This window comes from Molothrus aeneus, chromosome 1 (genome assembly GCF_037042795.1).
Source record: "Molothrus aeneus isolate 106 chromosome 1, BPBGC_Maene_1.0, whole genome shotgun sequence".
NCBI lineage: Eukaryota > Metazoa > Chordata > Aves > Passeriformes > Icteridae > Molothrus > Molothrus aeneus.
Genome location: NC_089646.1, coordinates 99,981,995 through 100,006,943, shown reverse-complemented (window position 1 = coordinate 100,006,943; position 24,949 = coordinate 99,981,995). Strand labels below are relative to the sequence as shown.

Sequence of the window (24,949 nt, the reverse complement as noted above, 5' to 3'; positions counted from 1 at the left end):
GAGGGCGCGGCAGCAGGGTAACTTCCCGCACCGCCCCGACCCTCTGCGGCCGACTCCAAGTCAAGTCGAGTCGAATCGAGTCGGGTCCGGTCCGGTCGGGTCGGGTCCCTGCCCCGCCCACCCCCGCGTTTCCCGGTGGTGGGAAGGATCGCGCATGCGCAGAGCAGCCCCCTGCGCACGGGGCGGGCTGTGGCGGCTGCGCGCGCGGCGGAGGCGGCCCTGCCCCCTGCCCCGCCCCGCCCCGCCGCGTGAGGCGGTGCGCGGTGCGCGCGCGTGGCGGCCGCGGCGGGATGTTCGTGGCGCGCAGCATCGCCGCGGATCACCGCGACCTCATCCACGATGTGTCCTTCGACTTCCACGGCCGCCGCATGGCCACCTGCTCCAGCGACCAGAGCGTCAAGGTAAGCGGGGAGCCGCCGGGCCTGGTGCTGGGCCAGTGTCGCGGCCTACCGGGCTGCGGGCGGGCCGGGGCGCGGCCGAGGGCTCGGTCCGCGGCAGGTCCCGCTGCTGTGTCGGGCCGTGAGGGCGGGAGGCTTTAGCGCACAGTGCGCGTTGTGTCTGTGTGTGCGCTAACGCGTGTAAACACGGGAGATCCGCTTCCGACCCGGTGCTGCGGCAGGGAAAGCATTCCCGGCTGCTGTGCCTGCAGCCGTGCCACTTTCAGCTGAAAATCTGTGTTTATTAAAGAATTCTTAGGAAAAAACCGATTGTTTCATAATTTAGTACAATAATCTGTATTTATTGTGGGAGGAAGGTGAAGTGCCAGTAAGCAAAACCCCGGAGTGTTCCGTGTGTGCCGTGGCAGACTGGGGAAAGTGTGGAATACTAGAAGCCTACATTTTTACGTTCCTTTAGAGGAAATAAAGTAGCATTTTACATTTACTCAAACGAAAAGTTGATTTTTTTCCTTTTTTTGTGCATAGTGAGAAGATGGGCAAATATTTGGGAGTCACGTGGATAGATTTAAGAAATCTAATTTGCAGAGAGCAGACATGTTTGTTATTAAATCCAGATAAATGGTTGAAAAAGTAACTCTTTTTGTAGAAAGCTGTGTCACATGTAGATAAGGCTTAAAAACAAAGAAGCAGCCTGTCCTCCCTGATCACAGACTAAAAAGTAAATAACCAACCACAATAAAATGGTCCCCCCCAGAAAGTAAGCCAAAGCCATAGGGATCTTTGATTTGGACTGAGTACCAAGAGTGTGCAGTTCTTAGAAAAGATGCCACGAGGTGGGGTGAACACAGAAACTGTTCTCTAGCAGTGTAATGTTACTTTCCAGTCATAACTGAATCCTTTATGAGAATGTTCAGAATGTCCCTCCAACCAGAGGAACAGCATGACCCAGGCTGTGTTGGAGAGCCAGAGTGGCAGACTTGAGGTGACTTTCAGTACAGCTTCAAAATGAATGAGTGACAAATAGGAGTGAGTGTCAGGTAGTGTCTTTCATTTGGTTATGTTCATGACTTTCTACATAATTTTTCAGTAAAAAACTCATAAGTATAAAGATGTATGGGAAATCAAGAGAGGGGAAGGTTCAGTGACTTGGATGTGGTTAAAAATCAAGGCAGAAATATAAAAAGAAACAAGATCTGTTCCCCCACTACCCTGGTGTATATTTTACTGTCCTGCTCTGCTTTTGGGATGAGTGCTGGGAGCTGCATTTGGGTTTTGCAACCAGAGCTGAGCACGTGAGGGTGCTGGGGGCTCTAGAATGAAACAGAACAGTGTGCTCTTGGAACAAAGTGAATGAACTTCTGGGAATTGTAATAATTTCCTCTTCTGTGTAATTTACTGTTTAAAAAGAGATGGAAGTCATACAATAGTGGGTTTTGCAGGCAGTGCCTCTTCTCCCTACTTGTAATAGGGATAGTTTCATGGTGGAGTAAAGTGCAATTTTGTACTGAACCAGATACAGTGTCCTGGATGAAAAGGTTTACTGGGGATGTGGGTATATGTTTTTGTTTATTTTTATTTTATATATAGGAATGGTTCTGTCTGTAAAGTACTAGTCAGTAAGGTGTATTTACAAATTGTATAATTGTATTTTGATTTCTCAATAGGTCTGGGATAAAAGTGAAAATGGAGATTGGCATTGCACTGCCAGCTGGAAGGTTTGTATTTGTAAAAATTACACAGGCATAATCATAATTTCTCCTTTGTTTTTGGAGAAACATGTTTCACTTCTTTCTGCTGAATTTTAGAGCAGAAATGCTTTTGGTTTGATGTAGATTTTGTATGTCTTGTGTAAAATACTTTCTCTTTGCTTTTGTAAAGCATCTCTAGTGCCTCTCACTTTAAGCAGATGCTAACATGCAGTCTGCTCTTGTTAGTACCTAGTTATGTTGGCAAACTAGTATTAGTAAATATTATCAGTGACTGGTATTCAGGGAGTAGAAAACAGTACCTTAATTTTTAATTCAATATTTCCTTTCACATATAGTAAGACTTAAAAAAAAATAAAAGGGGGGAGAATTAAAAGGAATATGTCTGGCTATTAAATGTTACAACATCTGACCTCTGCTTTTTGTTCTTCAAAACCTTTCTGAGAACTGTATCATATAGATGCTCTGCTTCATCTGGATAATTGGTGTATTCAGCTTCTGAATTGTTATTAAACTTGTGTTTAATAGGACCACAATGCATTCATCCTTGTAAATGGCAACGCTAGGGAGACTTTTGAATTCCCCTTCTCTAAGACAGGAATGTTGACTAGGAATGAAAGAGGAACTTCATATTAAAAAGAAGATTAATAATGCTTGCAAGTGCTTTTGAAAAGTACAGGCAAGCTAGAAATGAACATGGTAATGGCTGAAATTTGATTGAGAACAAAACTGTACTTTTTGCATCAAGGCAGAATCATAGTTTGGAACTTAAAGTAGTAATAATTAATGCCTTGAAATACGCTTGTAATAATCGCATTTAACCGCTAAGAGCAACAACTTTGCAGTGCTGCTTGGAATAAAGAACTGCAACAGCTGATATGTAACTTTGTATAAAAGAACATAGGTTGCAGAGGAACGGTGTTAATACTTCCTAGAATTCTCTTCTTCAGAAGGTCATGAAAATATATGGTTTTAACGCAGTAAGTTTGTTTCTCTACAGTGTTCTGATGTTTTCTTGCAGACACATAGTGGATCAGTGTGGCGTGTGACATGGGCCCATCCTGAATTTGGGCAGGTCCTGGCTTCCTGCTCCTTTGATAGAACAGCAGCTGTATGGGAAGAAATAGTGGGAGAGTCTAATGATAAACTGCGAGGCCAGAGTCACTGGGTGAGACTTCTTTTCTGTAGCTGTTAAGTTATGGATTTTGGCTATGTTTTGTTCATTTGTGGCAATGTTCCAACACAAAGGAAGTCTTTCTAAAACATTTGAGGAAAACAGCTAACTGGCTGCATTCAGGCCAGTTTGTGTCACTGTTATGGGTGTTTCGTAATGAGATCTTCCCCGGCAAACAACTGGCAGACATGAATTCCCACCTATAGTTGGGTTTTTCTCTGGCAAGAGATAATTTGAAACAACACTGGCTGTTTTTGCTCATCTTTCAAACAATAGATAAGTTGGGGGAGGGGGCATTTTTTTGGTGGAAGATGTAAGCAATCCTATGAAATGGTGTTGTCAGACTTTGATTAACCTTCCTTAGGGAATAAATTTTGATGGAAATTTTTTTGCAGGTCAAGAGGACCACTCTAGTAGACAGTAGAACATCTGTTACAGATGTGAAGTTTGCTCCCAAGCACATGGGTCTTATGTTAGCAACCTGTTCAGCAGATGGAGTTGTAAGGATCTATGAAGCTCCAGATGTGATGAATCTCAGCCAGTGGTCACTTCAGCATGAAATCTCGTGTAAGCTCAGCTGCAGTTGTATTTCTTGGAATCCTTCAAGGTATGTTACTAAAACATTTGCTTTATGACTGTAACAGGAAGGGGAAAACCATTCAAAGCTGAACTGCTTTGATATCTGTTTGTCCTGAAGCACTTAATGGCTTTCCCTGTGGACACAGTGTTGTGTCCTAATGATCCAGTTACTCTTCTATTCATTAGTAGTCTGTGCTGAAGGTTCAGAGTACAGGAGTTCATTTTAATGCATGGGGTACGATAAAAGTTGATTTAAAAACTAGAATTCATGTACATTTATTTTACATGAGTTATCTTCTGAAACCTGAATGAAGTATCACTAAACCAATAATTAAAAGCACTGCAAAGAAATAATATTGTCTAATGATTTCACGTTAGTGGGTGTATAGGGTGGGCTTTTGAAACAATAGAGTGAGATAGTGGTAACTGAATAGCATTTAACTCCTGTTTTGTTGTGATTTTTTTCCTTGTGGTATTTTGTGGTGTTGTTTTGTTTTCTCTATAGACAATGTGTTTGAAATTTAACAAATGGCTTGGTGTACTTTCTGTGGGAAATACTATATATATATAGATAGATAGATAGATATAATATGTAAATATACAATATTTGTTTTCACCTTTTAGCTCTCGAGCACATTCTCCAATGATTGCTGTAGGAAGTGATGACAACAGTCCAAACATACTGGCTAAGGTTCAAATTTATGAATATAATGAAAATACCAGGTATGCTAAATAATAATATATAGCGTTGGTGGGATCATGAAGTTGTTTATAATATATGGCCTTTTATTCCTATCATTAGGTGTGAAGTGGAGTAGTAAATAAAAATACCTTAATTTTGTCTCTCATCCACTGGGTAGGAAAAGAGAGGGAGACCTCAGAGTGGTAACTGATGTTAACAGAAATTACATTGATAATTTTATTCACTGTCAGTGCAGAAAGGTCAGTGTTCTTACCAGCATTTTCAAGGGAGAGTTGTTTTTTCTGTCTACTAAATTATGTGTTTAATTTTGCACAAGGAGTTAACAGTTGAAATTTGAATTGTGTTGCACCAGGCACTGTTTTGTTCAAGGCCACCTTACAATGATTTTAAAGGCATTATTACAATGACAGAAAGCACTGTGAATTGCTCATGGTCTGTCAAAGTTCAGGTTCTCCGGTCAAGAGTCCACAGAACCGGAAGAGGCTACTAAGTTTGTGCACCACCACTTCCAATTAAATTATAACAGAGAAATTGTGTTTGATTGGGAGTGACCAGTGTGGGGAAGGAGCCAGAGTGTTCTGTGGATTTTATGCCCAGCTTCAGGCAATGCTTTCCATGCATTAACAATAAAGTTGTGGTAACTTACTAAGAAAATGGAATATGTGTTTATCATACAGCAGAGGAGGCAGACAGTGGTCTGCTTAAAAGCATGGAAAATTTAGTGAGTTACTGAGATGCAAATTTCCTTTAGATTTGTGAATGGAATATTTCTCTTCATTTCCCTTTTCCAATTGCAGACAAAAATGTCCTTTGTACTGCAATTCTTGTTTGTTGTATGACTCACAATACTTTAGCATACTGTACTTAGTGGCTACTGTATCTGATAGATTCAATTTCTGAACAAATTTGCTTGAAATTATTGCAGAAATTTATGTTTAAAAAAATTATTTTTTTCCAAGTTTTACCATGTATACTTAACCCTGTTTCCCGTTTCCACTATATCTGGTTTATATAATTTGCATCACTGGCAATTTTCATGGCATTAAAGGTTAATTTCTTGCCCTGTACAGGAAATACGCAAAAGCAGAAGCTCTGATGACAGTCACAGATCCTGTACATGATATTGCATTTGCTCCAAATCTGGGAAGATCCTTCCACATCTTGGCTGTAGCAACCAAAGATGTACGAATTTTCACACTAAAACCTCTAAGGTGAGCTCTAGAGGAAGATGGTTTGGTGTGATGTGATGCATACTGTGCAATCTTGTTCAAATTGTCTCTGCAAAGCAAAAGTAATAATGTATGCAGGATTGTTTTTAGCAGCCTGATTGTGAGCAAGTCTATAATTTTGTCTGAATACCTAATCTAATAACAGTTGTTATTAGAAAGATTTAGTAGTCTCTGACATCATGTTCAAGCCCAGACCTTTGAACAGTTGTGTGAAGAACTGTCACTTTTCTCTTAAACAGGAAAGAATTGACTTCATCAGGAGGATTAACAAAATTTGAAATTCATATTGTGGCACAGTTTGATAATCACAACTCCCAGGTGTGGCGAGTGAGCTGGAATATTACAGGCACAGTGCTTGCCTCCTCTGGTGATGATGGCTGTGTTAGGCTCTGGAAGGGTAAGGTCACCCACTTGAAACACATTGACTTTATAGTCTAGTGAATATACTTGAGAAATTATACTCAAAACATAATTTTGGAGCGAGTGTCCATTTTAGATTTGTGAAATACAGACTTCTTTTTTTCCTATTTTTCTGTTTACGTTTAAGAAAAACAGAATTCAGAAATAACTTCCTGTGTTAAATACTTGCATGATTTAAGCTGCTGTGATTAGTTGTTACTGTACCCAGCAATTGTTACACCAGACTAGAGCTATATTAAGTTGTCATTTTAAAAAGTAAGATAGATCTTTTCCTGCTGCTAAACCTAAAAAATCTATATTCAGTCACAATGTCCGGGCAAATGGCTTTTTTCTGTTTACATTTTAAGAGAAAAACAAACAAATAAATGCACCCCTTCATCAATGAAACAAACAAAAAAAAAAACCAAACCAAAATCCCCACAACAACAATAAAAAAAAAATCTACTGGCAGTTACCTTACACGTTCTCATTTGTTCCTCAGTATTGTGATAGTGGAAACTGAGTTTTAAATTATGGACAGGCAGAGAATATCAGGCAGCTAAAGGGCTGGATCCTCAGCTGTTTAGAATTTATATAGAGGTTTTGAACTTCAGTTGTGATTCTGATCACAACCAGGTGTGGGGCAGTTGAAACATATCTGTAGAGAAACTGAGCTTCAGAAGAGAAACTAACAGTGTCTGTATATCTGTGTTTGCAGCTAATTACATGGACAACTGGAAGTGTACTGGTATACTGAAAGGTAATGGGAGTCCGGTGAATGGTAGTTCTCAGCAGGGAATTTTTAATGCCTCTCTAGGTTCAGCCAATACAAGTCTGCAGAATTCACTAAATGGATCATCTGCCAGCAGGTAGGTTAAGTACTAGAGAGACTGATTTTCAGTAGTCTTTTCTCCGAATCTTCATTTCATGTAGCTCTCATATTTGTTTTACATGTTTTTAAAGTGCAGTGTCATTTATTGCATGAGTACTTCTATAAGCTCCTCTGGTTTTGCTCTGTGGTTCGTCTGTTATGCAAGTGTTAAGAGGAAAATGAACAAAACAGTAAGTCATACTGAATCAGTCTGTATAAATAAGCAATCGAAATAATTATTTTGGTTTTTAGTCCTTTCATATTATTAAAAACAACATTTCTGAAATCGTTTCAAAGGAGAAGCTTCATCCTACTGGTGTGTAACTACCCTTTTGATTTAGATATATGTTTAAAAGTGAAGCAAAAATGCCAGCAACAAATTGTTTTTTCTCTGGGATAATATAGCAGAAGGGAAGGAAGAAAAGTTACTTGATAACAGTTTCAACAATCAAATGTTAGTGTTAGTTTACTTGGTTTTTGCAGGTGTGTAGCATCAATTGCATAAAAGTTTTGTGGTTTTAAAATTTTCCTCCTATGGCATTCATATTGCAAATAATTTGCCTCAATCTCTGTTAGGTTTTTATTCTGTAATAGTTGTGTTTAGTGAGTAAATTTTACTGCCTCTTCTGAAAAAACATTTTCATTTGTGCACACTGAAATGTAGAAATATGCTGAGTCCTGCATGTGTATGGTGCAGTGTGTACAATCAGCTTTACAGAATTATAAGTCCTATATAAGAATGAGATGTGGCCAGATTCCATAGCAGTGGTTTCCAAGTTTTGTGGCCACCTTTGTTTCAAGTGCCTTGGGATAGTTTCCTTTTCCATCCATGTGCAGCTACTCGTGGGGTTTTTTCAGTTTGGAAAGCTTATTGGCAAAGTTTGCTTTTGGAGAGTAGCACCAGCCTCTTGCCCTTTCAGCAGTCAGTCCTGAATGGCAGTTCAAGATCCCTAGCCCTGTTGAACAGAGAACAGGTTTCACATTTTCCTCACAAGACAAATGTGGACACAAGAGGTGGTAATGGGCCCGGTCCCTGTAAGAAAGGGCAGCAAAATTATGTTAGTCATGATTCCAGATTCTACTTGCAGTGTAGCAAATGAATGCAGCCCTGCCTTGGACATGGTATATCCAGAGCTGTGTAGCTGCATTTGCTTGGGCTCCTGTGGGGAAATGCAGGCTGTCTTACAGCTCTTTGGCATAGGGTGTGGTTTTACAATCTCCTTATCTAAGACTCTGCTGCCACCAAGACTAACCATCCCCCCTCACCCCCCGCCCCTCGTGGCTCTTCTCCTGTCCCTGAACTTGGTGCTAAGCCATTGTGCAGCTGAAACTTCTAGCATTATTTCTATTCCCTTCATTGCTCTGTATTGCAAGGTGTTTTGTTTTGGTTTTTAATAAATTATTCTTGCCTCTGATTTGTAAGACAATGTTATTTCCAGAATTAAGTCAGGGGCTGTGGAATTTCAGGACATACGGTGTCTCGTCCTAGGTTAAGCCTTACATTAAAAAATGCAGGCTTTACTACAGGCTTTCTTTTGTAGTGATACTGGCCTGAGTTGTGTCAGCACAGCTGCTAACTTCTGTGTTAGTGTTAACATGCTGATAAAGATTCATGCATTGACATTTGACTAAATAGATATCCTACACGTTACTTGTCTCTGACTGTACATGCTCCTTTTTCATGTCTATATGTTTAAACACTTAAAACAGCTATAGCACAGGCAGATCTGGAAAAGGCTATAAAAGCACTATGGCCAAACTGGATTTGTACTCAAAATAAATTTCAGAACATGTGATGTAGATTGTTAGGAAATAAACCAGTAGGGCTGTATTATTATGTTGATGTAATTGTGTGTGTAGATTTATGATACAATTTCCATTCTCCATTTGTATTATGTCCTTTTTAACAGAAAGCAGAGCTGATACCAAGCTAACTGGAGTAACTTTGGTGTTTTGCTGCTTGTTGCATGCACACAGGAATGGAAAACGAACTCCTTTTTCCCCTTCCCCAGCGCCGTTTGACCTCTCCCAAGACACCAGCAGCCTGCTAACTACTAAATACTGTTCAAAAAGCCTTTTTAAAACACGTTGTGTGCATTTTTTGTACTAGCCTGCACAGTTTGATACTGATGGAACACCCGATAGAAAAATACTTGGAGAGGCATCTTGTTTGGAAAAAAACATAAACAACCCACCCAAACCCCAAAACTTTCATCAGAACGTATTTTTGAAAGCTTGTAAAATTAAAAGATAGTTTGTGATTAAAAACAAGAATTTTTGTCCTTGATTGGGATGGGAGGAGGGAAACGACCATTACAGTAACTTCCATTAAAATTGTTTTGAGAACCAATTTGTTTTGCATTTCAGAGTGTTCAGCATTTGATAAAGATTCCCTAAACATTACAAGGTTGTAACTGCTTTGTAATATATATGCAACTGTTAGTTCTAAAGAAGTGAGAAATCTGTTTTGACAATTGTACAGATGATGGCTTTTAGTGGTTTGTTATTGCTTCATTTATATTCTTTAGTATGACTTCGAATAAATGTTTTGTAAGTACTGTCATACTTCATCCTAAAATAAGTATTTTCTCTGTTACATATTTGTACATTCCTGTGGTAATAGTTATAATTACATGGAGTACTTAAATTCTCTCAACGTAATATCCTTGAAAAATGCAAACACTTTAGCTATGCAGAGATAGAAACCAAAATGCAGTTTGTTGTTAATTGTCCCATAATTTCCTTAATAAACTCCTAGCTGTTCTTTGTTGTAAGTCCACAGAATTGTAAACAAGACAGAAAACATAATCTAGTTATACTAAAATGCACAAGTGTTACGGGTAAGTTCTAATAAAAACAGCAGCAAAATGACATGGAGTGGCATAATTCTGAATCTTGCATTCACCAGGAATCTTGAATTTACACTGAGGATTTTGCAGAAATATGTAAATAGATACAAAGACTGTATTTCATTCAAAGCAGTTATTCTCTGTAAATGTATATCATTAATGTAAAAAGTGGTGGTTTTACGTCTTCTAGAAATGCTGTGAAGTTAATCTGAATTAGATGCATATGCAGCAAGTGTGCTTTGATAATATTTAATGTATATTTTGTGTCACAAAGAAAGCATTACTGAAAGCTGTTAACAAATCACAGAAATTCTGGGAGAATGAAAGCCTGTTAATAGCTGTACTACACCACCTTTTTGACTTCAAAGTAATCAATTCTTTTGTAAAAATGTATGCTAGGACTATGACTATGGTATTATTTTCAATGAATTTCAGTGGAAAAGACTATTATTTTGCTTTAAAGAAGAGTTTCCAGATTTGTCTTGTTTTGAATTACACGCCTTGATTTCTGCTATTATGTTCTATTGGTTTTGGCATGGATATACTAAAGCCTTTTTTTTTTCCAGCATGTCTTTTCTCCCCTTTGGTTCTCCTTGTATTTACTACCTTTCTCTTCTTTTCTTGTTTTGTTGGTTTTTTTTGTTTGTTTGTTTTTTTGTTTGGTTTTTTTTTTGTTTTGGTGTTTTGTTCCTTTCTTAATTGTTTCAGGTATTTCTTTCCCCCTCTGGATTCCCCACGGGCTGGATCGAGATGGTCCAGTCATGCCCAGCTCCTTCCTCCTCCTCCTCTGATAGAGCAGTCTTGTGATGCTGACACTGCCAACCTCCAGTATCCTCACCCTCGCAGACGATGTGTATCTCGGCCTCTTAATCTTTTACCTGAGAATGAAGGGGTTTAATGTGTTACTTTAAATAAATTCTGAAGGGCCTTATTCTGGGTGTTTGTGAATGCTTCCATTTCTGGCTGCCTTGGTATTCCTTCTCTGGTACAAAAGACTTTTTTAAACATGTGGGAACTTCATGCATGTTTTGTGAAACAAAAAACATTTAGAATATGTTATTTCTGTATCAAAGACTATTTTAATTTTTACCCTTTTAATTTTGGCAACATACATAAACAGTATTAGCCACGCACTCTTTATGGAGTAGATGGCTTCAATTTGCCTGATGTTTTTTTCTTTTTTTTTTTTTAATCTTTTTTGAATCAGTTTAGTGTGGTCTTTATTGTTTTCTTTTTGTGTACTCCATTTATGTGTGAAACACATTATCAAAATTAGACATGCCTTCAAGACACTTGTGAGTGAAGAATGATGTTGGATCACCTTGTTTAAGAAACAACCATTCCTGTGTATACTGCAGCAAAATAACTTGAAGTGTTTGGTTACTTAAGATTTTTCCATCTTGCTATATAAATATTTAAATTTTATAATTGTGGTTGACTAATAAATTTGTGCTGAAAGGTCTGTATTCGTACGTTTTTCCTTGTAATAATTTTTAACAGGTTCCTGATGAAGGAGTTTTTCTGAATCAGGTGTCCACTCTCCTAGCTCTGCTCTGCGCCATTCTTGATGTGCAGCTGCATATTCCCAGTCTGCCACAAGGTGTGCTCTCACTTTTCCCATGGCTGTGCTGGAGGTCTGTGCAGACTGCAAGAGCTGTTGGGTTTCACATTACCTCTCAGTTCTTCTCCAGTGATTGAATTCAAACAGAGCCTTTTGAAGAAAGAGTGCTAGCTTGAAAAATGCCAAATGTCTTTTGTGTTGTGTCAGCACGGGAGCATTACTGCTGTGGATCAGCGTGTTGGCACTGACTCAGACTGGTGCAAGGCGGGCAGGAAGACAATGCTGGACAAAGAATGCATGGTATTGCTCAGGAGTAGCATTACTGCACAGGATGGGATTGCCGAGGTTTTTGGGCAGATCCTGGGGGAAGGAAGGAAAGAGGAGGCCTTTGTGCTGCAGAGACCCAAAGTGTAATTGTATATTTCAATGCGCTTCAAAATGGACTAACCCTGTTTCCTAGACCACTACTGTGAGGTAAGGGAGAGGACAACTTGTATTTTTCCAAAATGACATGTTCCTATGAGCTTTACGTGTATTCTGAAAACTTCATTTGCTCAGATCCACCATGTTTGTTTCTTTGTTTCTCTCTGAGGAATCAAGTTTTAATTTAAAAACCCATGAGGTACACTGGTATTAGAATGTCCTTGCTGAACATGTGTGGAGGGAGGCTGATGATACTTTCCAGCTAACAGGAACAGAAGTGAACAGAAGGAAAAAAGTTTTATACCTTTACTAGAAAAAGTTAACACAAAACCATGCCAACTTTGTATGGTAAACAGAAATGTTACATGATTAAAAGATAATGCTTAAATAGTGGGTGGAAAGTAACTATTCCTCTGAGGGAGAATGAATAATTGAAAAAATAAAAATCAACACTATTACACTGGGATATAGTCCTAAACCAAACCATTTTTTAAGTGTTAAACCATTTGCAGAATTCATTCTTAACCCTGGAAGAGGTCACTGATTAACCAGTTAGAGTAATGACAATTTTTTGCAGTTTCTAGTAGTGCATTGTTAATAGTTTATTCAGCATGGTCACGTTATTTTCCTCTGTGATGAACATGTGTTATTATTAGATACCCTAATTCCAGTCACACTTCTTACTAATGGAAACATGCTGTAAGATTCAGTGCAAACAAGTCATGTTAGAACACAGTGGCCAGGTACTTTAACCTCAGCAAATGAACTCAGGCTGGTTTCGTGGCCAATGCCTGCCTTGCCCCCTACCAGCTATTTTGTATTGACCTCTCTCCAAACCAGGAGCCTTTGATCCACATCCCTGACTTTCCACCTCTGCTTCCTCAAACTCATCGACTCTGCTGTCTTGACTCAAGCCTGTGAACTTCTGTGCAGGATCTGGGCCCTTGGACACAGGCAGCAGAACTCTAGGAGGGAAGATTATAGAAAGGCTTTGAAAGGGATAATTACAGCAGGTACACGCAATATTTTAAATTTATGCAGCACTTCTTAAGGCTACACTCCTTTTTCTTCTTCTGCAAGAATACCCGCAATAGCCCTTCTACTGCTTCTGTGCTTGGAGCACATCTTAGTTTGAGCTGCCAGGATTGGAAATTTTTGGGTCCTGTAGAAGCCATGAGATGGCATTGGTGGTTTTCTTTGTTTTTCTTTGGTTTTGTGGGTTTGTGTGTGTGGTGGTTTTGCTTTTGCTCACATCCTCTACTTAAAAAAACCCTGTGACATGCACACTTCAGCATGGAAATGAAATTTTCCATGTTCTGTATATAAACTAGAACAGGAGTTCCACCTCAACATGAGAAAGAGCTTCTTTACTCTGAGGGTGGCAGAGCACTGGGAAAGGCTGTCCAGGGAGGTTGTGGAGTCTCCTTCTCTGGAGACATTCAAACCCCAGCTGGAGTCACCTGCTCTGGGTGACCCTGCCCTGGCGTGGGGGTGGGACTGGACCATCTCCAGAGGTTCTTTCCACCCCTAACGGTTCTGTTTCTCAGCCTCATTGTGAAAAACGCCAATCACTTGGCGTTTTGCTTTTTAAATTTTTAATAGTAATAAAATGGTTATAACAATAGTAATACAATTAGAATAATAATAATTTGGACAATTTGGAATATGAGACAATAGAAACAAAGAGTTACAGACGCTCCAGGTACCTTTTTCTGGGCAAAATAGGCCCGAAATAGGACCCATGTTAAGAGAGGATTAACCCTTAAAAACAATAGCCTGTTGCATATTCATACACCTCATACATGATGCATAAATTCCATTCAAACACAGGATTCTCTCTGGTCAGTGTCAACTTCCTCCTCTTAATCCTGATGGCATCTTCAAGCCTAAGCGAGGCAGGAAGAAGTTCGTTTCTTCTGATAAGAGGGCAATAAATTCTCTTCCTCTGAAAGATTTAGATGTCCTGTAGCTGCTATCTCGCTGCGAGTCCTTTCTTTAAAAAAAGTATCCTACATAGCATCATTTCTATGTTAACCTTATGTTATAACCTAGACCTATATTTAATCCACTACTTAAGAAAATTAATACAGCATAACTTTCTAACATAACTGTGAAAAATGGATATTTTATGATTGGCTTTTCGCAAATATTAAAGTGAATATTATATGTGTTGTGTTAGAAAGTAATGCTGCATTAATTCTCTTAAGTAGTGTGTTAAATATAGTTTTAGGTTAAAAAAATGTTAAAATAGAAACGATGCTATGTAGGATACTTTTTTTAAAGAAAGGACTCGCAGTGAGATAGCAGCCACAGGACATCTAAATCTTTCAGAGGAAGAGAATTTATTGCTTCATTATCAGGAGAAATTAAATTCTTCCCGCCTCGAAGGCGCTGTTAGGATTCAGAGGAAGAAGTTGACGATGACAGACAGAATCCTTTGTTTGAATGGAATTTATGCATCTTGTATGAAGTGTATGAATATGCCACAGGCTATTGTTTTTTAGGGTTAATCCTTTGTTAACGAATGTCCCTTTTTCAGGCTCGTGCTGCCCAGAAAAAGGTAGCTGGACCTCTGTAACTCTTTGTTTCTACTGTCTCATATTGTCCTAATTCAAATTGTCCAAATTATTAGTACTCTAATTGTATTACTATTTTTACAACCATTTTATTACTATTAAACTTTTAAAATTTTCAAAAAACAAGTGATAGGCGTTTGTCATGTAACACATATATTATTTATTTTAATATTTGCGAAAAGCTACACTCATCTAGCGGATTCAGATGGCAAAAACGGGAATATAAACAACGTCACATGAGTTAATCCGAATGGACCTTTTTTTTTTTTTCTTTTTTCTCATTTTTAGGTGGGACGGGGGACAGCAGGGTCGGGCGGGATGTTCAGCGGCCCTTTCCCTGGTACGGGGATCCAAACCCGGCCGGCCTGAAAGCAAATACCTGAGACAAAATACACCGATGACATCACCCCCTTCCCCACACTGCCCGCGGCCCCGCCGCCCACTCCCTCTCCTGTTCCCGCTCCCGTTCCCTCAGGAAACTCCCACTCCCATGCTCGTTCCCACAGGCAACACCCGCCCCCGATCCCGCCTAACGGCCGGGGGGCGGGGCTGGGCGGTGCCGCGCGGGCATCGCCCAATCAGCGCCGCCGCCTGCCCCGCCCAGAGTGTCTCGCTCCCCGCCTGCCGCCGCGCGCCGTGCCCGCCAATGGCCGGCTCCGCCTGGGGCGCTGCCATTGGCTTCGCGAGAGGGAGCGCCAAAGTTTGGGAGGCGCGCGCGACGCCGCTGCGCACGCGCCGCCGGCCGCGCGGGGGGTGGGGCGGGCCGGTCGCGCCGCCGTTTCCGTTGCGCGCCAGGGGAGCGAGCGGTGCCCGCCCGGCCGCTGGGGGGCGCTGCGGCAGCTACGCGGGGCGGATCCCATCCCGAGTTTTGGCGGTCGGTCCGTCTGAGCGCCAGCGTTCCTGCTGCGTCTGGGACCCTCGGGAAAGGCAGGGCCCTTCTCTCCCTCCTCTTTGGACAAAAAGGCGGTCGCCGGCTTCCAGCCGCTCCCCCGTCGCCGAACTGCGCGGCGGAGCGTGGCCGGTGAGCAGCGGGAGCTTTCCCGCCGCGGTCCGCGGTCACCCGGAGTTGGTGTCGCCTCAGGTGCTCCCTGGAGGGGCCGCGGAGGGAGGAAAGCAGGCTGGGACTGCCCGGTCCGGGCGGCTTTACACGCTAAATATAGACTGGCACGTCTCGTAGCGGCGCTGGTGTGAGTCGCCGCTCTTGTTGGGCCCTCCGAGAGGGCTGTGAAAGTGTGTCCCCAAAAAGTCTTGGTGGGAGAGGGCTGGGAATGGTTGTTGAGCACGTTTGTGGCTAAAGCGGGGTGGTTGCCCAGGAATAGTGGCGGTGATGTGTGAGTGAAGTGCGTTGCCGTGTGTGAGTGTGAAGCTGTTTGGGTCCTGCCTGCAGATGCTGCCCGAGCGGGGCTGATGGTGGTGCCGGGCCGAGTGCTGTTCCAGGCAGTGTGGGCGGGATGATGGAAGATTTCAGGAATATCGCCGACGAGACCTTCCCCAGCTACTTGGGCCAGTCCTTGAACAGCAGCGCGAGTGTGCTCTTTGAGAATGTCACCGTCTCCTCCAACCCGGGGTTACCTGTGGCGGCCTCCACTGTCGCCAGGAGCCAAGAGGGCGGTGACAACAGGTGAGGTCTCAGTAAGTGCCATTCAGAAATATAAAAAAACAGTTGAAGCATCTAACTCTGAAGAGCAAAAATTAATTTCGCAAATTACTTGGGCAGTGATAAAACTATTTACCAATCAGTATCTCAATAATCAGTAAACATAGGATTGTCTGTATTACCAGTGTAAACTTTGCATTTAACTTGTAACTAGTAGAATACTTAATATTTACAAAAACCGCCCTTCAGAACTAATTAAATTTTTAGATTGTAACAGTCAAGTCTCTTTTAACTCCTCTTTTCAGCTTACTTGACTCGAATTTGAAGTTGTGTAGAGAATAATGTGTTTTTTACATGTGTGTTCTCTGTTAACTGTTCACTGAACTTACCTGAATTTAGCTCCTTTTAGAAACTCCAAGATCTAGTGTTGTGTACAAAAACTAAAACTTGCTCAGCAAGGAGTAGAGCAAAGAGTAACAATTTGAAGCCTTTGTGCTTAACTGCTGTCCTGTTACTTAACAACAAGTAAGATGAGACTTTAATACCCTGTCCTTCCAGAAGGACACCACTAGCAACTAAAAACTGTAACATGGTATTGCTCTAAAGAGCTACAGAAGGCTGGAGAGAAGCATTCAGGATACATATGTGTATCTGTAAATACAGATTAGCTAAAATATTGAAATAACTTAACTTACAGGAAATAAGTAGTCACAAATATGAGTTTTGCTCCCCCAATTTTTTGGAAAACAGGAGCAGTGCATATTAGAATGACTCGGATGTGTGTTTTTTTTGCCCCACATTTACAGGCTTCCTGATGACTGTGCATCGTATTTGGAAGGAAAACATTCATCTCTATCAGGATCTTCTCACAGCAGTCAGTCACAGCCTGAGCCAGTGGAAAGGTTTGCCCTCTGCTTTCATGATGACATGTAAGTGAGGTAGTTAAAATCTAATTCTGCCCTAAAATGCAGGCACCAGTAAGTTAGTATGTAGATCTGTATGCACTATATGGCTAATTACAGGCTACTTCAGAATTGAGTTGCAGAGTTGAAAGCAGCAGCTTTTACTACTAGCCTGCAGTAGCTGGAGAGCTCAGCTGTGCATTGACCTGTTAGCTTACAGTATTTGGCAGCCTGGGCAGCTTTTTCTACAAAATCAGCTCCTCCATGTTTTCTGAAGGGGGATAGTGCTGGGCCAAGTGGAAGCATCCAGTGGCCTTCCATTCAGTGGTTGATGCCACTTAGCCTGTGCAGCCCTACATCAGCAGCATTCTGCTGTTTGATTGATTAATTGGACTTCATGTATGTGACAGGAATGAAATCCTCACAAGGAATGTTCCTTGGACTGTGAGGTTTTGTTTTGTTGTCACAGTAATTTAAAATGTCCTAAGCATGATTATTTAATTGACTTACCTGAATTTGGCCTGTGTTTATCTCGTTCGCTTTACATAATCTAGAATTAAGCTGGTGTTTCTGGTTATGTCATGTGTGTGAGTAGCATTTTGCACTGATATAAATATGTTTTGAGTAAGTATCAGGCAGTTTGCCCACAGAAAGGAACAACAGTTTCTATCAAATTTGCTTTTCTTGTTGCCTCAGTGATTGGTATTTCTTAGGAAATCATTATTGTTAGTGATACACTTGAGAAGGCATTGCTGAGTGGTGGAAGTGTTGGAAGCTGTTGTATAGGTTATTCTGACCAAGGCCAGATGTGCTCCTGTTGTGACAGAAACTGCACTGTGTGCCTTTCTCACTGATAAAATTGAGCTCCAGGCAGTGTATCCTTATCAAAACAAAGAACATAAGATTTGAGAGGGAGTCAGTGTCTTGATTGTACTCAAGTAAGAAAACAAATTGCAGAACATGGACTAGTTGTGTTTTAGACTTTCAAATGTTAGTTTCATTTATTTATCTAAAATATTGAAGCAAAAGTATGAAATTTTAACATCTGGCGTGATTAGTTTATAACCCTGTTTATAAGCCTGTGTGGACGTTCTGTAAAACCAGAAGTGAAGGATAACTTTCCTGCATAATTGCAAAAGCTGTTATTTAACTACATGCAATTTCAGTAACTCATGTTCTTTATGATTTGGTCCTTTATTTAGTGTAACAAAAATGGTGATATTGTGAACTTGGCAAAATCTTGTCTAGTGTTTGTCTTGGTCTCAAATGGATCTTGAAACTTGGCCAGAGTAGGAGCTTTTGTCCTTATACTTTCCCCTCATTTTATGGAAATCAAAGAGAAGAATAAATAGGTAGAGAGGCATGTTTTGCATGAAATTTCACTATTTGTTTCACAGTTTAGATTGTGAAACTGAAATCCTTGTAATTATGATATGCTTTCTTTTATTGTACAATGACAGGTGTCTAGAATCTATCCTGTATTGAAAACAACAGACTGAGACAAAGCAATTGGAGAATTTATCATATCTTTATCATGAGAGATGATGATCTGTGCAACTAACTGATTTTTCATTTAAATAATTCTCTTTCTAGGGAAATTGCTACGCAAATTGAAGACCCTCAGCTGCCTTGTGTTAATTTGAAAGAATCCCCCTCAGTATATGGAGAGCAACCTCAGAATGTCATTGAACACTCAAATCATAGTCAAAGTACCTTACGTGAAGTTTTGCCTCTTGAGCAATTGGAAGGTATTATGTTTTGAGAAAAATTGTGTACTTATTGTCACTGTAATAAGCTTTTTATGCTACAGATGTCTTCTTTTGACCCTTTCACTGTTTTATGGCAGGTTATAAATGGGTTTTGAAAAAAAATCTCTTGGATTTCAGCAAATTGAAAACAGAGAAAGCTTGTGGTTGACATGTTCTCGGAGTTCTCCTCAAAATACAAAGCTATACAGCAAGTTGTTGAAAAAAGTGTTTGCTGTATAGTAGCATAAATAGAATGCCAGTAGTAATCTGACTTAGTTCAGGAACTTTATGGAAGAAGTGTATGAGGCTTGTTCTCTACCCCTTCTATTTCAGTAAGTGTAAGGTTGCAAGGTTATGTTTTAGCTAGCATCTCTTTTCTTGCCCTATTCCAACCTGTAATAGATGTCTTTAATTGCTGCTGTAGGTGTTGGAAGCATACCCTTCTAGTGAGGTTATGCAAGAAAACATAGTTTTGAATACTTGCTGTGAAAACTATACTTTTTCTGAAGTCTGAGTAGAGTACCGGAAACAAAAGAATATTCCCAAATTAATTTTAATAGCATAGCTACATGATATTAAGCTTGTCTGGGGTTTTTGCTAATGCCAGTTCTGTGAATAAATTCTACTTGTCCTTTAAAATTCAGTAAATACAATTAGTAAATATATACTTTTAGACATTATCCTTTTCCAAGCTTTGAGTATTTGTATAGGTTTTTGTGAAGTATTAATAATTTTGACAGATAATATGTTCAATTAGAAAGTATTGTGACCTGTAACATAAATAGACCTTTATAAAAAACCACTTCTAACAGGGAAGTGTTGGCTCCACTCATTTGTTGCTGTAGTCTTGAAGCAGTAAATGGCAACAAAATGGTGATGCTTTGGAAAGCTGAGACCGCCAGTGTTTGGACTTGATAGTGGCCAGGCAGATTTAGTTACTTGATTTTTAGCTTGGAAATTGTTGTTTGGAAATTGTCTTTTATTCACACCTATTACTGAAGAATTACAAAATTTTTTTGCTAAAATTTGTGTGTGCAAGTCTAAACTGTTCTCTGTCATGTGGGACCTCCAGCTGGATTATGTGTGGATCTAAAAGACATTTGGAAGCTGCTTAAAATGATCCAAAACAAGAATTGATCCAATAGGTGAAATGCAACAGTGGAACAGAACACTTGTTCCTCCTTCTGCTAGCACAAACTGGGACTCCTTACTTTCTTGTGCTGCCTTGTGGAAATCCTTAAGGCATTAAGTATCTTTCATCATTTTTAGAGTTCTAGCCCTGATGAAACTCTGCCTATTTAAGAAGATCCTTTAGATCATTGTCATAAGAATGTACAAGGTTTAGTGTTGTGGTAATCTGTATGTTTGGGTTACTTCTATAGTGTATGCCAAGACCTTCCAGAGGCTCAGTTTAACCTTAGAGAACAGTCAGCACTTATGTTCTCATGTTTTACTGCTAAAATACTGCTTACACCACTTTCTTATGTTTCAGATTTGCCAACTGGAATATGTTTTCTCCCAGATGTTAAAAACAGCAAGGTAAAAGCTTTTCCAAATACAGTGAAATTAAATGTTTTCTAATATGAATCTAGATAAATAGATTTAATTCTGTGAGATGAGAAGGGAGGAATGGAGCTGTTATTGTCTTAGATTGTGTATACCTTAAGTTTATAAAGGTGCTGGCATGACTCACTTTGCCTTCATTTTGCAGATCACTTCATGAGTACCGTGTGAGCATGACTCCATCTAATATTCCTCAGTTGTGAAAACTCTTGTTTGTTCCTAGCCTCCACTGTTTTGTAGTTCTTTGTCACTGTAAGGACCTTGCATTTTATGCCAGTTGTAGTCTATCTTAGTGAAGCATCTTTTGAGGAATTTTTTTTAGTGCTTTTGGAAATTGAAGTACACAATCCAGAGCTAGCAAATACCTGCTGGTATTGACAGGTAGGGTTATGCTTCACCCATTTTTATCTACTGTGTTAGAGGTGCTAACAGTTTTGGTCACAGAGATCCAATGCAGACAGGAATGGGAGGTCTCCTGTTCCTTTTAGAAAACACATCAGGCTCAAACCAAATGCTGTCCAATACATACTCCTTATTGTGTCAGCTAGTATTTTGATTTAGTTTTCTCTCATTTGATTTTTGTAGGAGCCATAGTGGTCAGTGAGTTGCAGTTGAATGCTTGCTGGCTGTCTTCTGAAAACCATAACTCATTTTCCTTTCAAATTGTTTACTTTATGAACTTGGACTTTTTTTTGCTGTGTCCAAGATCTGTGCATCACAAAGAATATGAGACTAAATCCATAGCAGACATTACATCATGCTGTTTTTAAAAATCATTCAGCTATACAAAAGATAGAGTATTTGCTGTTGGCTAGATTCAGCTGAAATATTACTTTTTGAGTAATTCACTGTGCTCCTTTGGAGAAATATCCAACAAAAGTTGGATCTGTGTGTACCATTTTTGAAGAGGTTCTGTTTTAACAGCACAGGAAACTATTGAGAGATGTCTTTGTATATTTAAGTTGGGATTGCAGCTCAATGAATGATGGAGGACAGTTTTTTCAAGTGTAAACTCTTCAATGCAGTGTTTCAGTTTTTTGAGGTCTCTTAAGTTTGGTGTCCTTCAGATGCTCTTTTGCTCTTCCCCTTTTGATTCCCATGTTTCTTGAATGCATCCATTCTGGAAGCTAGCAGGCCAAGTCCATTGCAGCTACAGTGTTTCCTGGGATAAGTAAAACAAATGTGTGCAGACTTTTGCAATATTAGTCACCTCATTAATTATTTTATTTTTATTATTCACCTCATTAATTATTTTTTATTAACTGAATTCATACAATAGTTAGTAATTTCTAGAAACATTTCTTTATGGGTGCTTTTCACAGGTTGGTCCATCTGAACCTTCTGAAAAGCTGATGGAAGGTGCTATCTCAAGTGTTCATCTTAGCAATAGCCTTTCAAGTTTTTTGGAGAATGAGAAACTCTCATCTCTTCTAAGCACAGATGAAGATTCCGCTGGTAGGTGTGTTTATAACTCTTCATAGCTGAGTCTAATTCTGACTCAATGTTATTGCATAGTTGAGAAGAAAATTCTGTTTTACTTATATTGGATTGTGCTTGATAAAAAAGTAGTATTAACAATATTAAAGAAAACTGTTCTTTGGAAAACTGACTTTTTAAATTGTAACAGGAGTAGGTGGCTATGGAATTTGTCAGAGAAGATCACAATTGGAATTTTAATCTAAAAAATTAAACAGTAGTCCTCAGTTACTGTGAATCAAAGATAGAAGTAGCAACGTCAGCATTGATTTAATAAAATGGTAACTCTACCTACATTTTCAGTTCAGTTCAGTAGAGATAAAAGTCTGTGGTGAATAGCACAGCTACACAGTTAAAAAGGACTTTTACTTGAGTTTGAGTTCAGGTCTCTTTAGATGCTGCATGTGTGCGGTGACATCCGAGTTTTAAATCTAGTTTACCTGCAAGCATAAAAGTGAGAGCATGAGTTCTATATCACTAAGAGTTTTGAACTTGTTATGCCCTTCCAGGGGCTGCTGCAGAAGGACAAACATGCTCTTCTTCATTAATGCAGCTGACTTTGCCCACGACATGAAGGATGACAGGGCATGTTCTGGGATGTGCCAGTGGGGGAGGCAGAGTGATCAATAGGGTTACTGTTGTGAGATGAGGTACCCTTGCAGTAAAGTAGGGTTACTGCATTTCTCCCATGGTGTCTACGTATGTCATAACTGTCTTTTGAAGTTGTTTAGTTCTTTCTTGTTGCGTAACTTCACTTGAGAGTTAAGCATAATAAGAATTAAGGTAATAGTTTGAGTAGAAATACTGTTGGGTTTTTTTACACTCCAAAGGATGAAGTTAGTTTTGATTGCCCTCCAAGGAGTTGGTAGCAGTTAGCTGAAGATACTTGCCTATTCAGGGTTCCAGTACTGGTGAAGCTAACTGGTCTTTTTATTTTTATCATGCAGTTCAGTATTCAGTGTAAATGATGGAATTGTTTTGATAGTATATCAGGTGATATAAAATGTCTGTTAAAAGTGAAAAGGATGTTTTCTTCTCTTTTCGTAGGTGATGATATTGATGATGAAGAATTTGATAACAAACTAGAAGCGTATTTTGAGCAGCTGATACAACCAGAAATAAGAAGAGACACCAACCTGCAAAACCTCTCAGAACGTTGTGCAGCACTGAAGCTTTCTGAAAATGTCTTACTAAAAGTAGGTTTAAAGTTCAAAGCTCAGCATGCCCAATGGCTCTTAAACATGTTAAATTTTCAGATATTTGTTGGTATTCTAAACAGAGTTAGTTTTAATGGTCTTTTTGGTTTCTTTTTTTTTTGTTTCTATAGGTATTAAGGCAACATGCTGGCACTTCTTTTTTATGATACAAGTTTATAAATAATCGTTTTAATCACTTTTTTTTCATCTTGCATAGCAAAGTCCAAGGTATTATTAAGTGTATAGCAGCACAGAGATTTGTCTTTCCAGGAGAGTCAATAATTCTCTTAAATAATTGGTAAATATGTGGAAGTTAAAGGTAGGGCAGCAACAGGCTGGTTTGTGGTTTGCCTATGAGCAACAGTTAGCTCCATTCCAAACGAGTTGCCAGGGATTAAGTGCCTTTCCATTTTCTTGGCTTTGCAACAGTCAGTGTGATCCTGGCAGTCTCATGCTTGACCAGAGTGGAAAAGTGTGATTTAAACAGTTAAACTGCAGCGTTTGAAATTTCAGAAATTTCCCAACTGACATCAGAGTTTCCAAGCTGTTTGGGAAGTGATGTTAACCCTGTGCAAGTAGTCTGGATAGGCTGCAATTTGTTACAGCAGTGCATGAAGGAAGGGATAAGTGGTTTTAAGAGTGAGAATAACAGAGCTCTGCTCTCAGGGCTTCTCTGTGCAAGATGTCCCTGCTTCACTGCCTTGTAGAGAGACAGTAGGGTAGGTTAGGTGCAAGAGGCTCTGAGTCTGATTTGGAGCCCTCATCCAACAATGGGCCAGCTAGGAAAGAAAGGAGAATAACAGAGAACCCATGTTAAAGGGAATGAAAAGATGTAGTAGGAATAAGAAGAGATCTTCCCATCTTCTTGCTGTGTATGCCCTTGCAGGCACGTCTATATATTGGCATGGCCAGGAACTGTTCTTGGTGGTAGAGGCTAACTAGAGGTGCTGGCTATGGCAGTGTCATATGAGTGAACAAAGGATCATTAATCTCTTTTCTAATAGAGAATTTTTTCTAAAAAGCCCTGTAGTGTTTTGTTTTTGTATATCTATTTTACCTAAATGTTTTATAATTTTTATCTAAAGGAGAACTTTAAGGATTCTGCCGGTTATGGGGCTGTGACTGAAATTGACTCTGAAAGTGCTAGTGATGAAGATTCACAAAATGAAGGGATAACTGGATGTCCTGTGCAAAGAGAAATGCTGCCCAGAGCAGTGCAGCAAATGGTATGAAATTGCCATTTAAATTCCTATTATTCATGTAGTGTAAGACTGTAGTAGATGATGGCAATGTGTTTGAAAACTTGTTAGTTCTTTAGCTAACCAGCCAACCTTCCTTTACAAAAAATTAATAATACCACTTTGGTTCTAGGCTTGTTTTTCAAACATAGTCAACTTGGACTGTTTTGTATCTAGAACTTCTAATACATTCGGTTACTAACTGTGCTTCTGTCATTTTTCAAATGATTATTGTTTTCAAAGAATTCCGTGACTGCTGGGGATGTGCTGGATTCCTGCACAGCGGCTGAGCTGCGATTAGATTCCCTGTACCTCCAGTGCATGGACAGCCATAAAGCTGATGTCTCAGATGTCCTTCCAAAGCAAGAACTGGAGTCCTCTGTCTGTCAGGCTGCTTCTTCTGATGCAGAAGTGCTACACACATCAAGAGGATTTTTGGGATGTGACACCACTCCTGAGGTTCTTAGTGCAAATGCTCCTCAGGCAGATACAACTCAATGTAAAGTTGGTCTTCCTGATACTTACCTGTCTCCAGCTGGGGACAGCTGTGAGAACTTAAGTTTAGCTACAACAGACAAAGGTAGGATGCTTTACATACAACCTATCCTTACATTAAACCTGTCCATGCAATTGTGACCATATTCTATTGCATGGAAAAAGAAATAAAATTGTAAGCTAGGCATTTTTATTTACTTGTAGGAGTTGGTAATAAAAACCGATGTAGCATGAATTAATTCTGACTTACTATTGTTTTCAGAAAC

General features: G+C 39.8%; 1 protein-coding gene across 1 annotated transcript in view; it reads left to right on the top strand.

Moving 5' to 3' along the window:
* Positions 1 to 237: 237 nt before the first annotated feature.
* The window catches only part of CEP192 (centrosomal protein 192), a 72,065-nt gene continuing 47,353 nt past the window's right edge, over positions 238 to 24,949 (top strand). The window contains exons 1-20 of the mRNA XM_066545895.1: positions 238 to 401; positions 2,063 to 2,113; positions 3,126 to 3,272; positions 3,674 to 3,885; positions 4,482 to 4,580; positions 5,631 to 5,771; positions 6,029 to 6,186; positions 6,907 to 7,057; positions 10,617 to 10,800; positions 11,409 to 11,477; positions 11,677 to 11,879; positions 14,757 to 15,641; positions 15,856 to 16,089; positions 16,872 to 16,994; positions 18,561 to 18,715; positions 20,208 to 20,275; positions 21,601 to 21,733; positions 22,802 to 22,950; positions 24,036 to 24,176; positions 24,432 to 24,768. Coding sequence (XP_066401992.1) covers positions 291 to 401; positions 2,063 to 2,113; positions 3,126 to 3,272; positions 3,674 to 3,885; positions 4,482 to 4,580; positions 5,631 to 5,771; positions 6,029 to 6,186; positions 6,907 to 7,057; positions 10,617 to 10,800; positions 11,409 to 11,477; positions 11,677 to 11,879; positions 14,757 to 15,641; positions 15,856 to 16,089; positions 16,872 to 16,994; positions 18,561 to 18,715; positions 20,208 to 20,275; positions 21,601 to 21,733; positions 22,802 to 22,950; positions 24,036 to 24,176; positions 24,432 to 24,768 — 3,751 coding nt within the window. The 5' untranslated portion in view covers positions 238 to 290. The remainder of the gene's footprint in view (positions 402 to 2,062; positions 2,114 to 3,125; positions 3,273 to 3,673; positions 3,886 to 4,481; positions 4,581 to 5,630; positions 5,772 to 6,028; positions 6,187 to 6,906; positions 7,058 to 10,616; positions 10,801 to 11,408; positions 11,478 to 11,676; positions 11,880 to 14,756; positions 15,642 to 15,855; positions 16,090 to 16,871; positions 16,995 to 18,560; positions 18,716 to 20,207; positions 20,276 to 21,600; positions 21,734 to 22,801; positions 22,951 to 24,035; positions 24,177 to 24,431; positions 24,769 to 24,949) is intronic.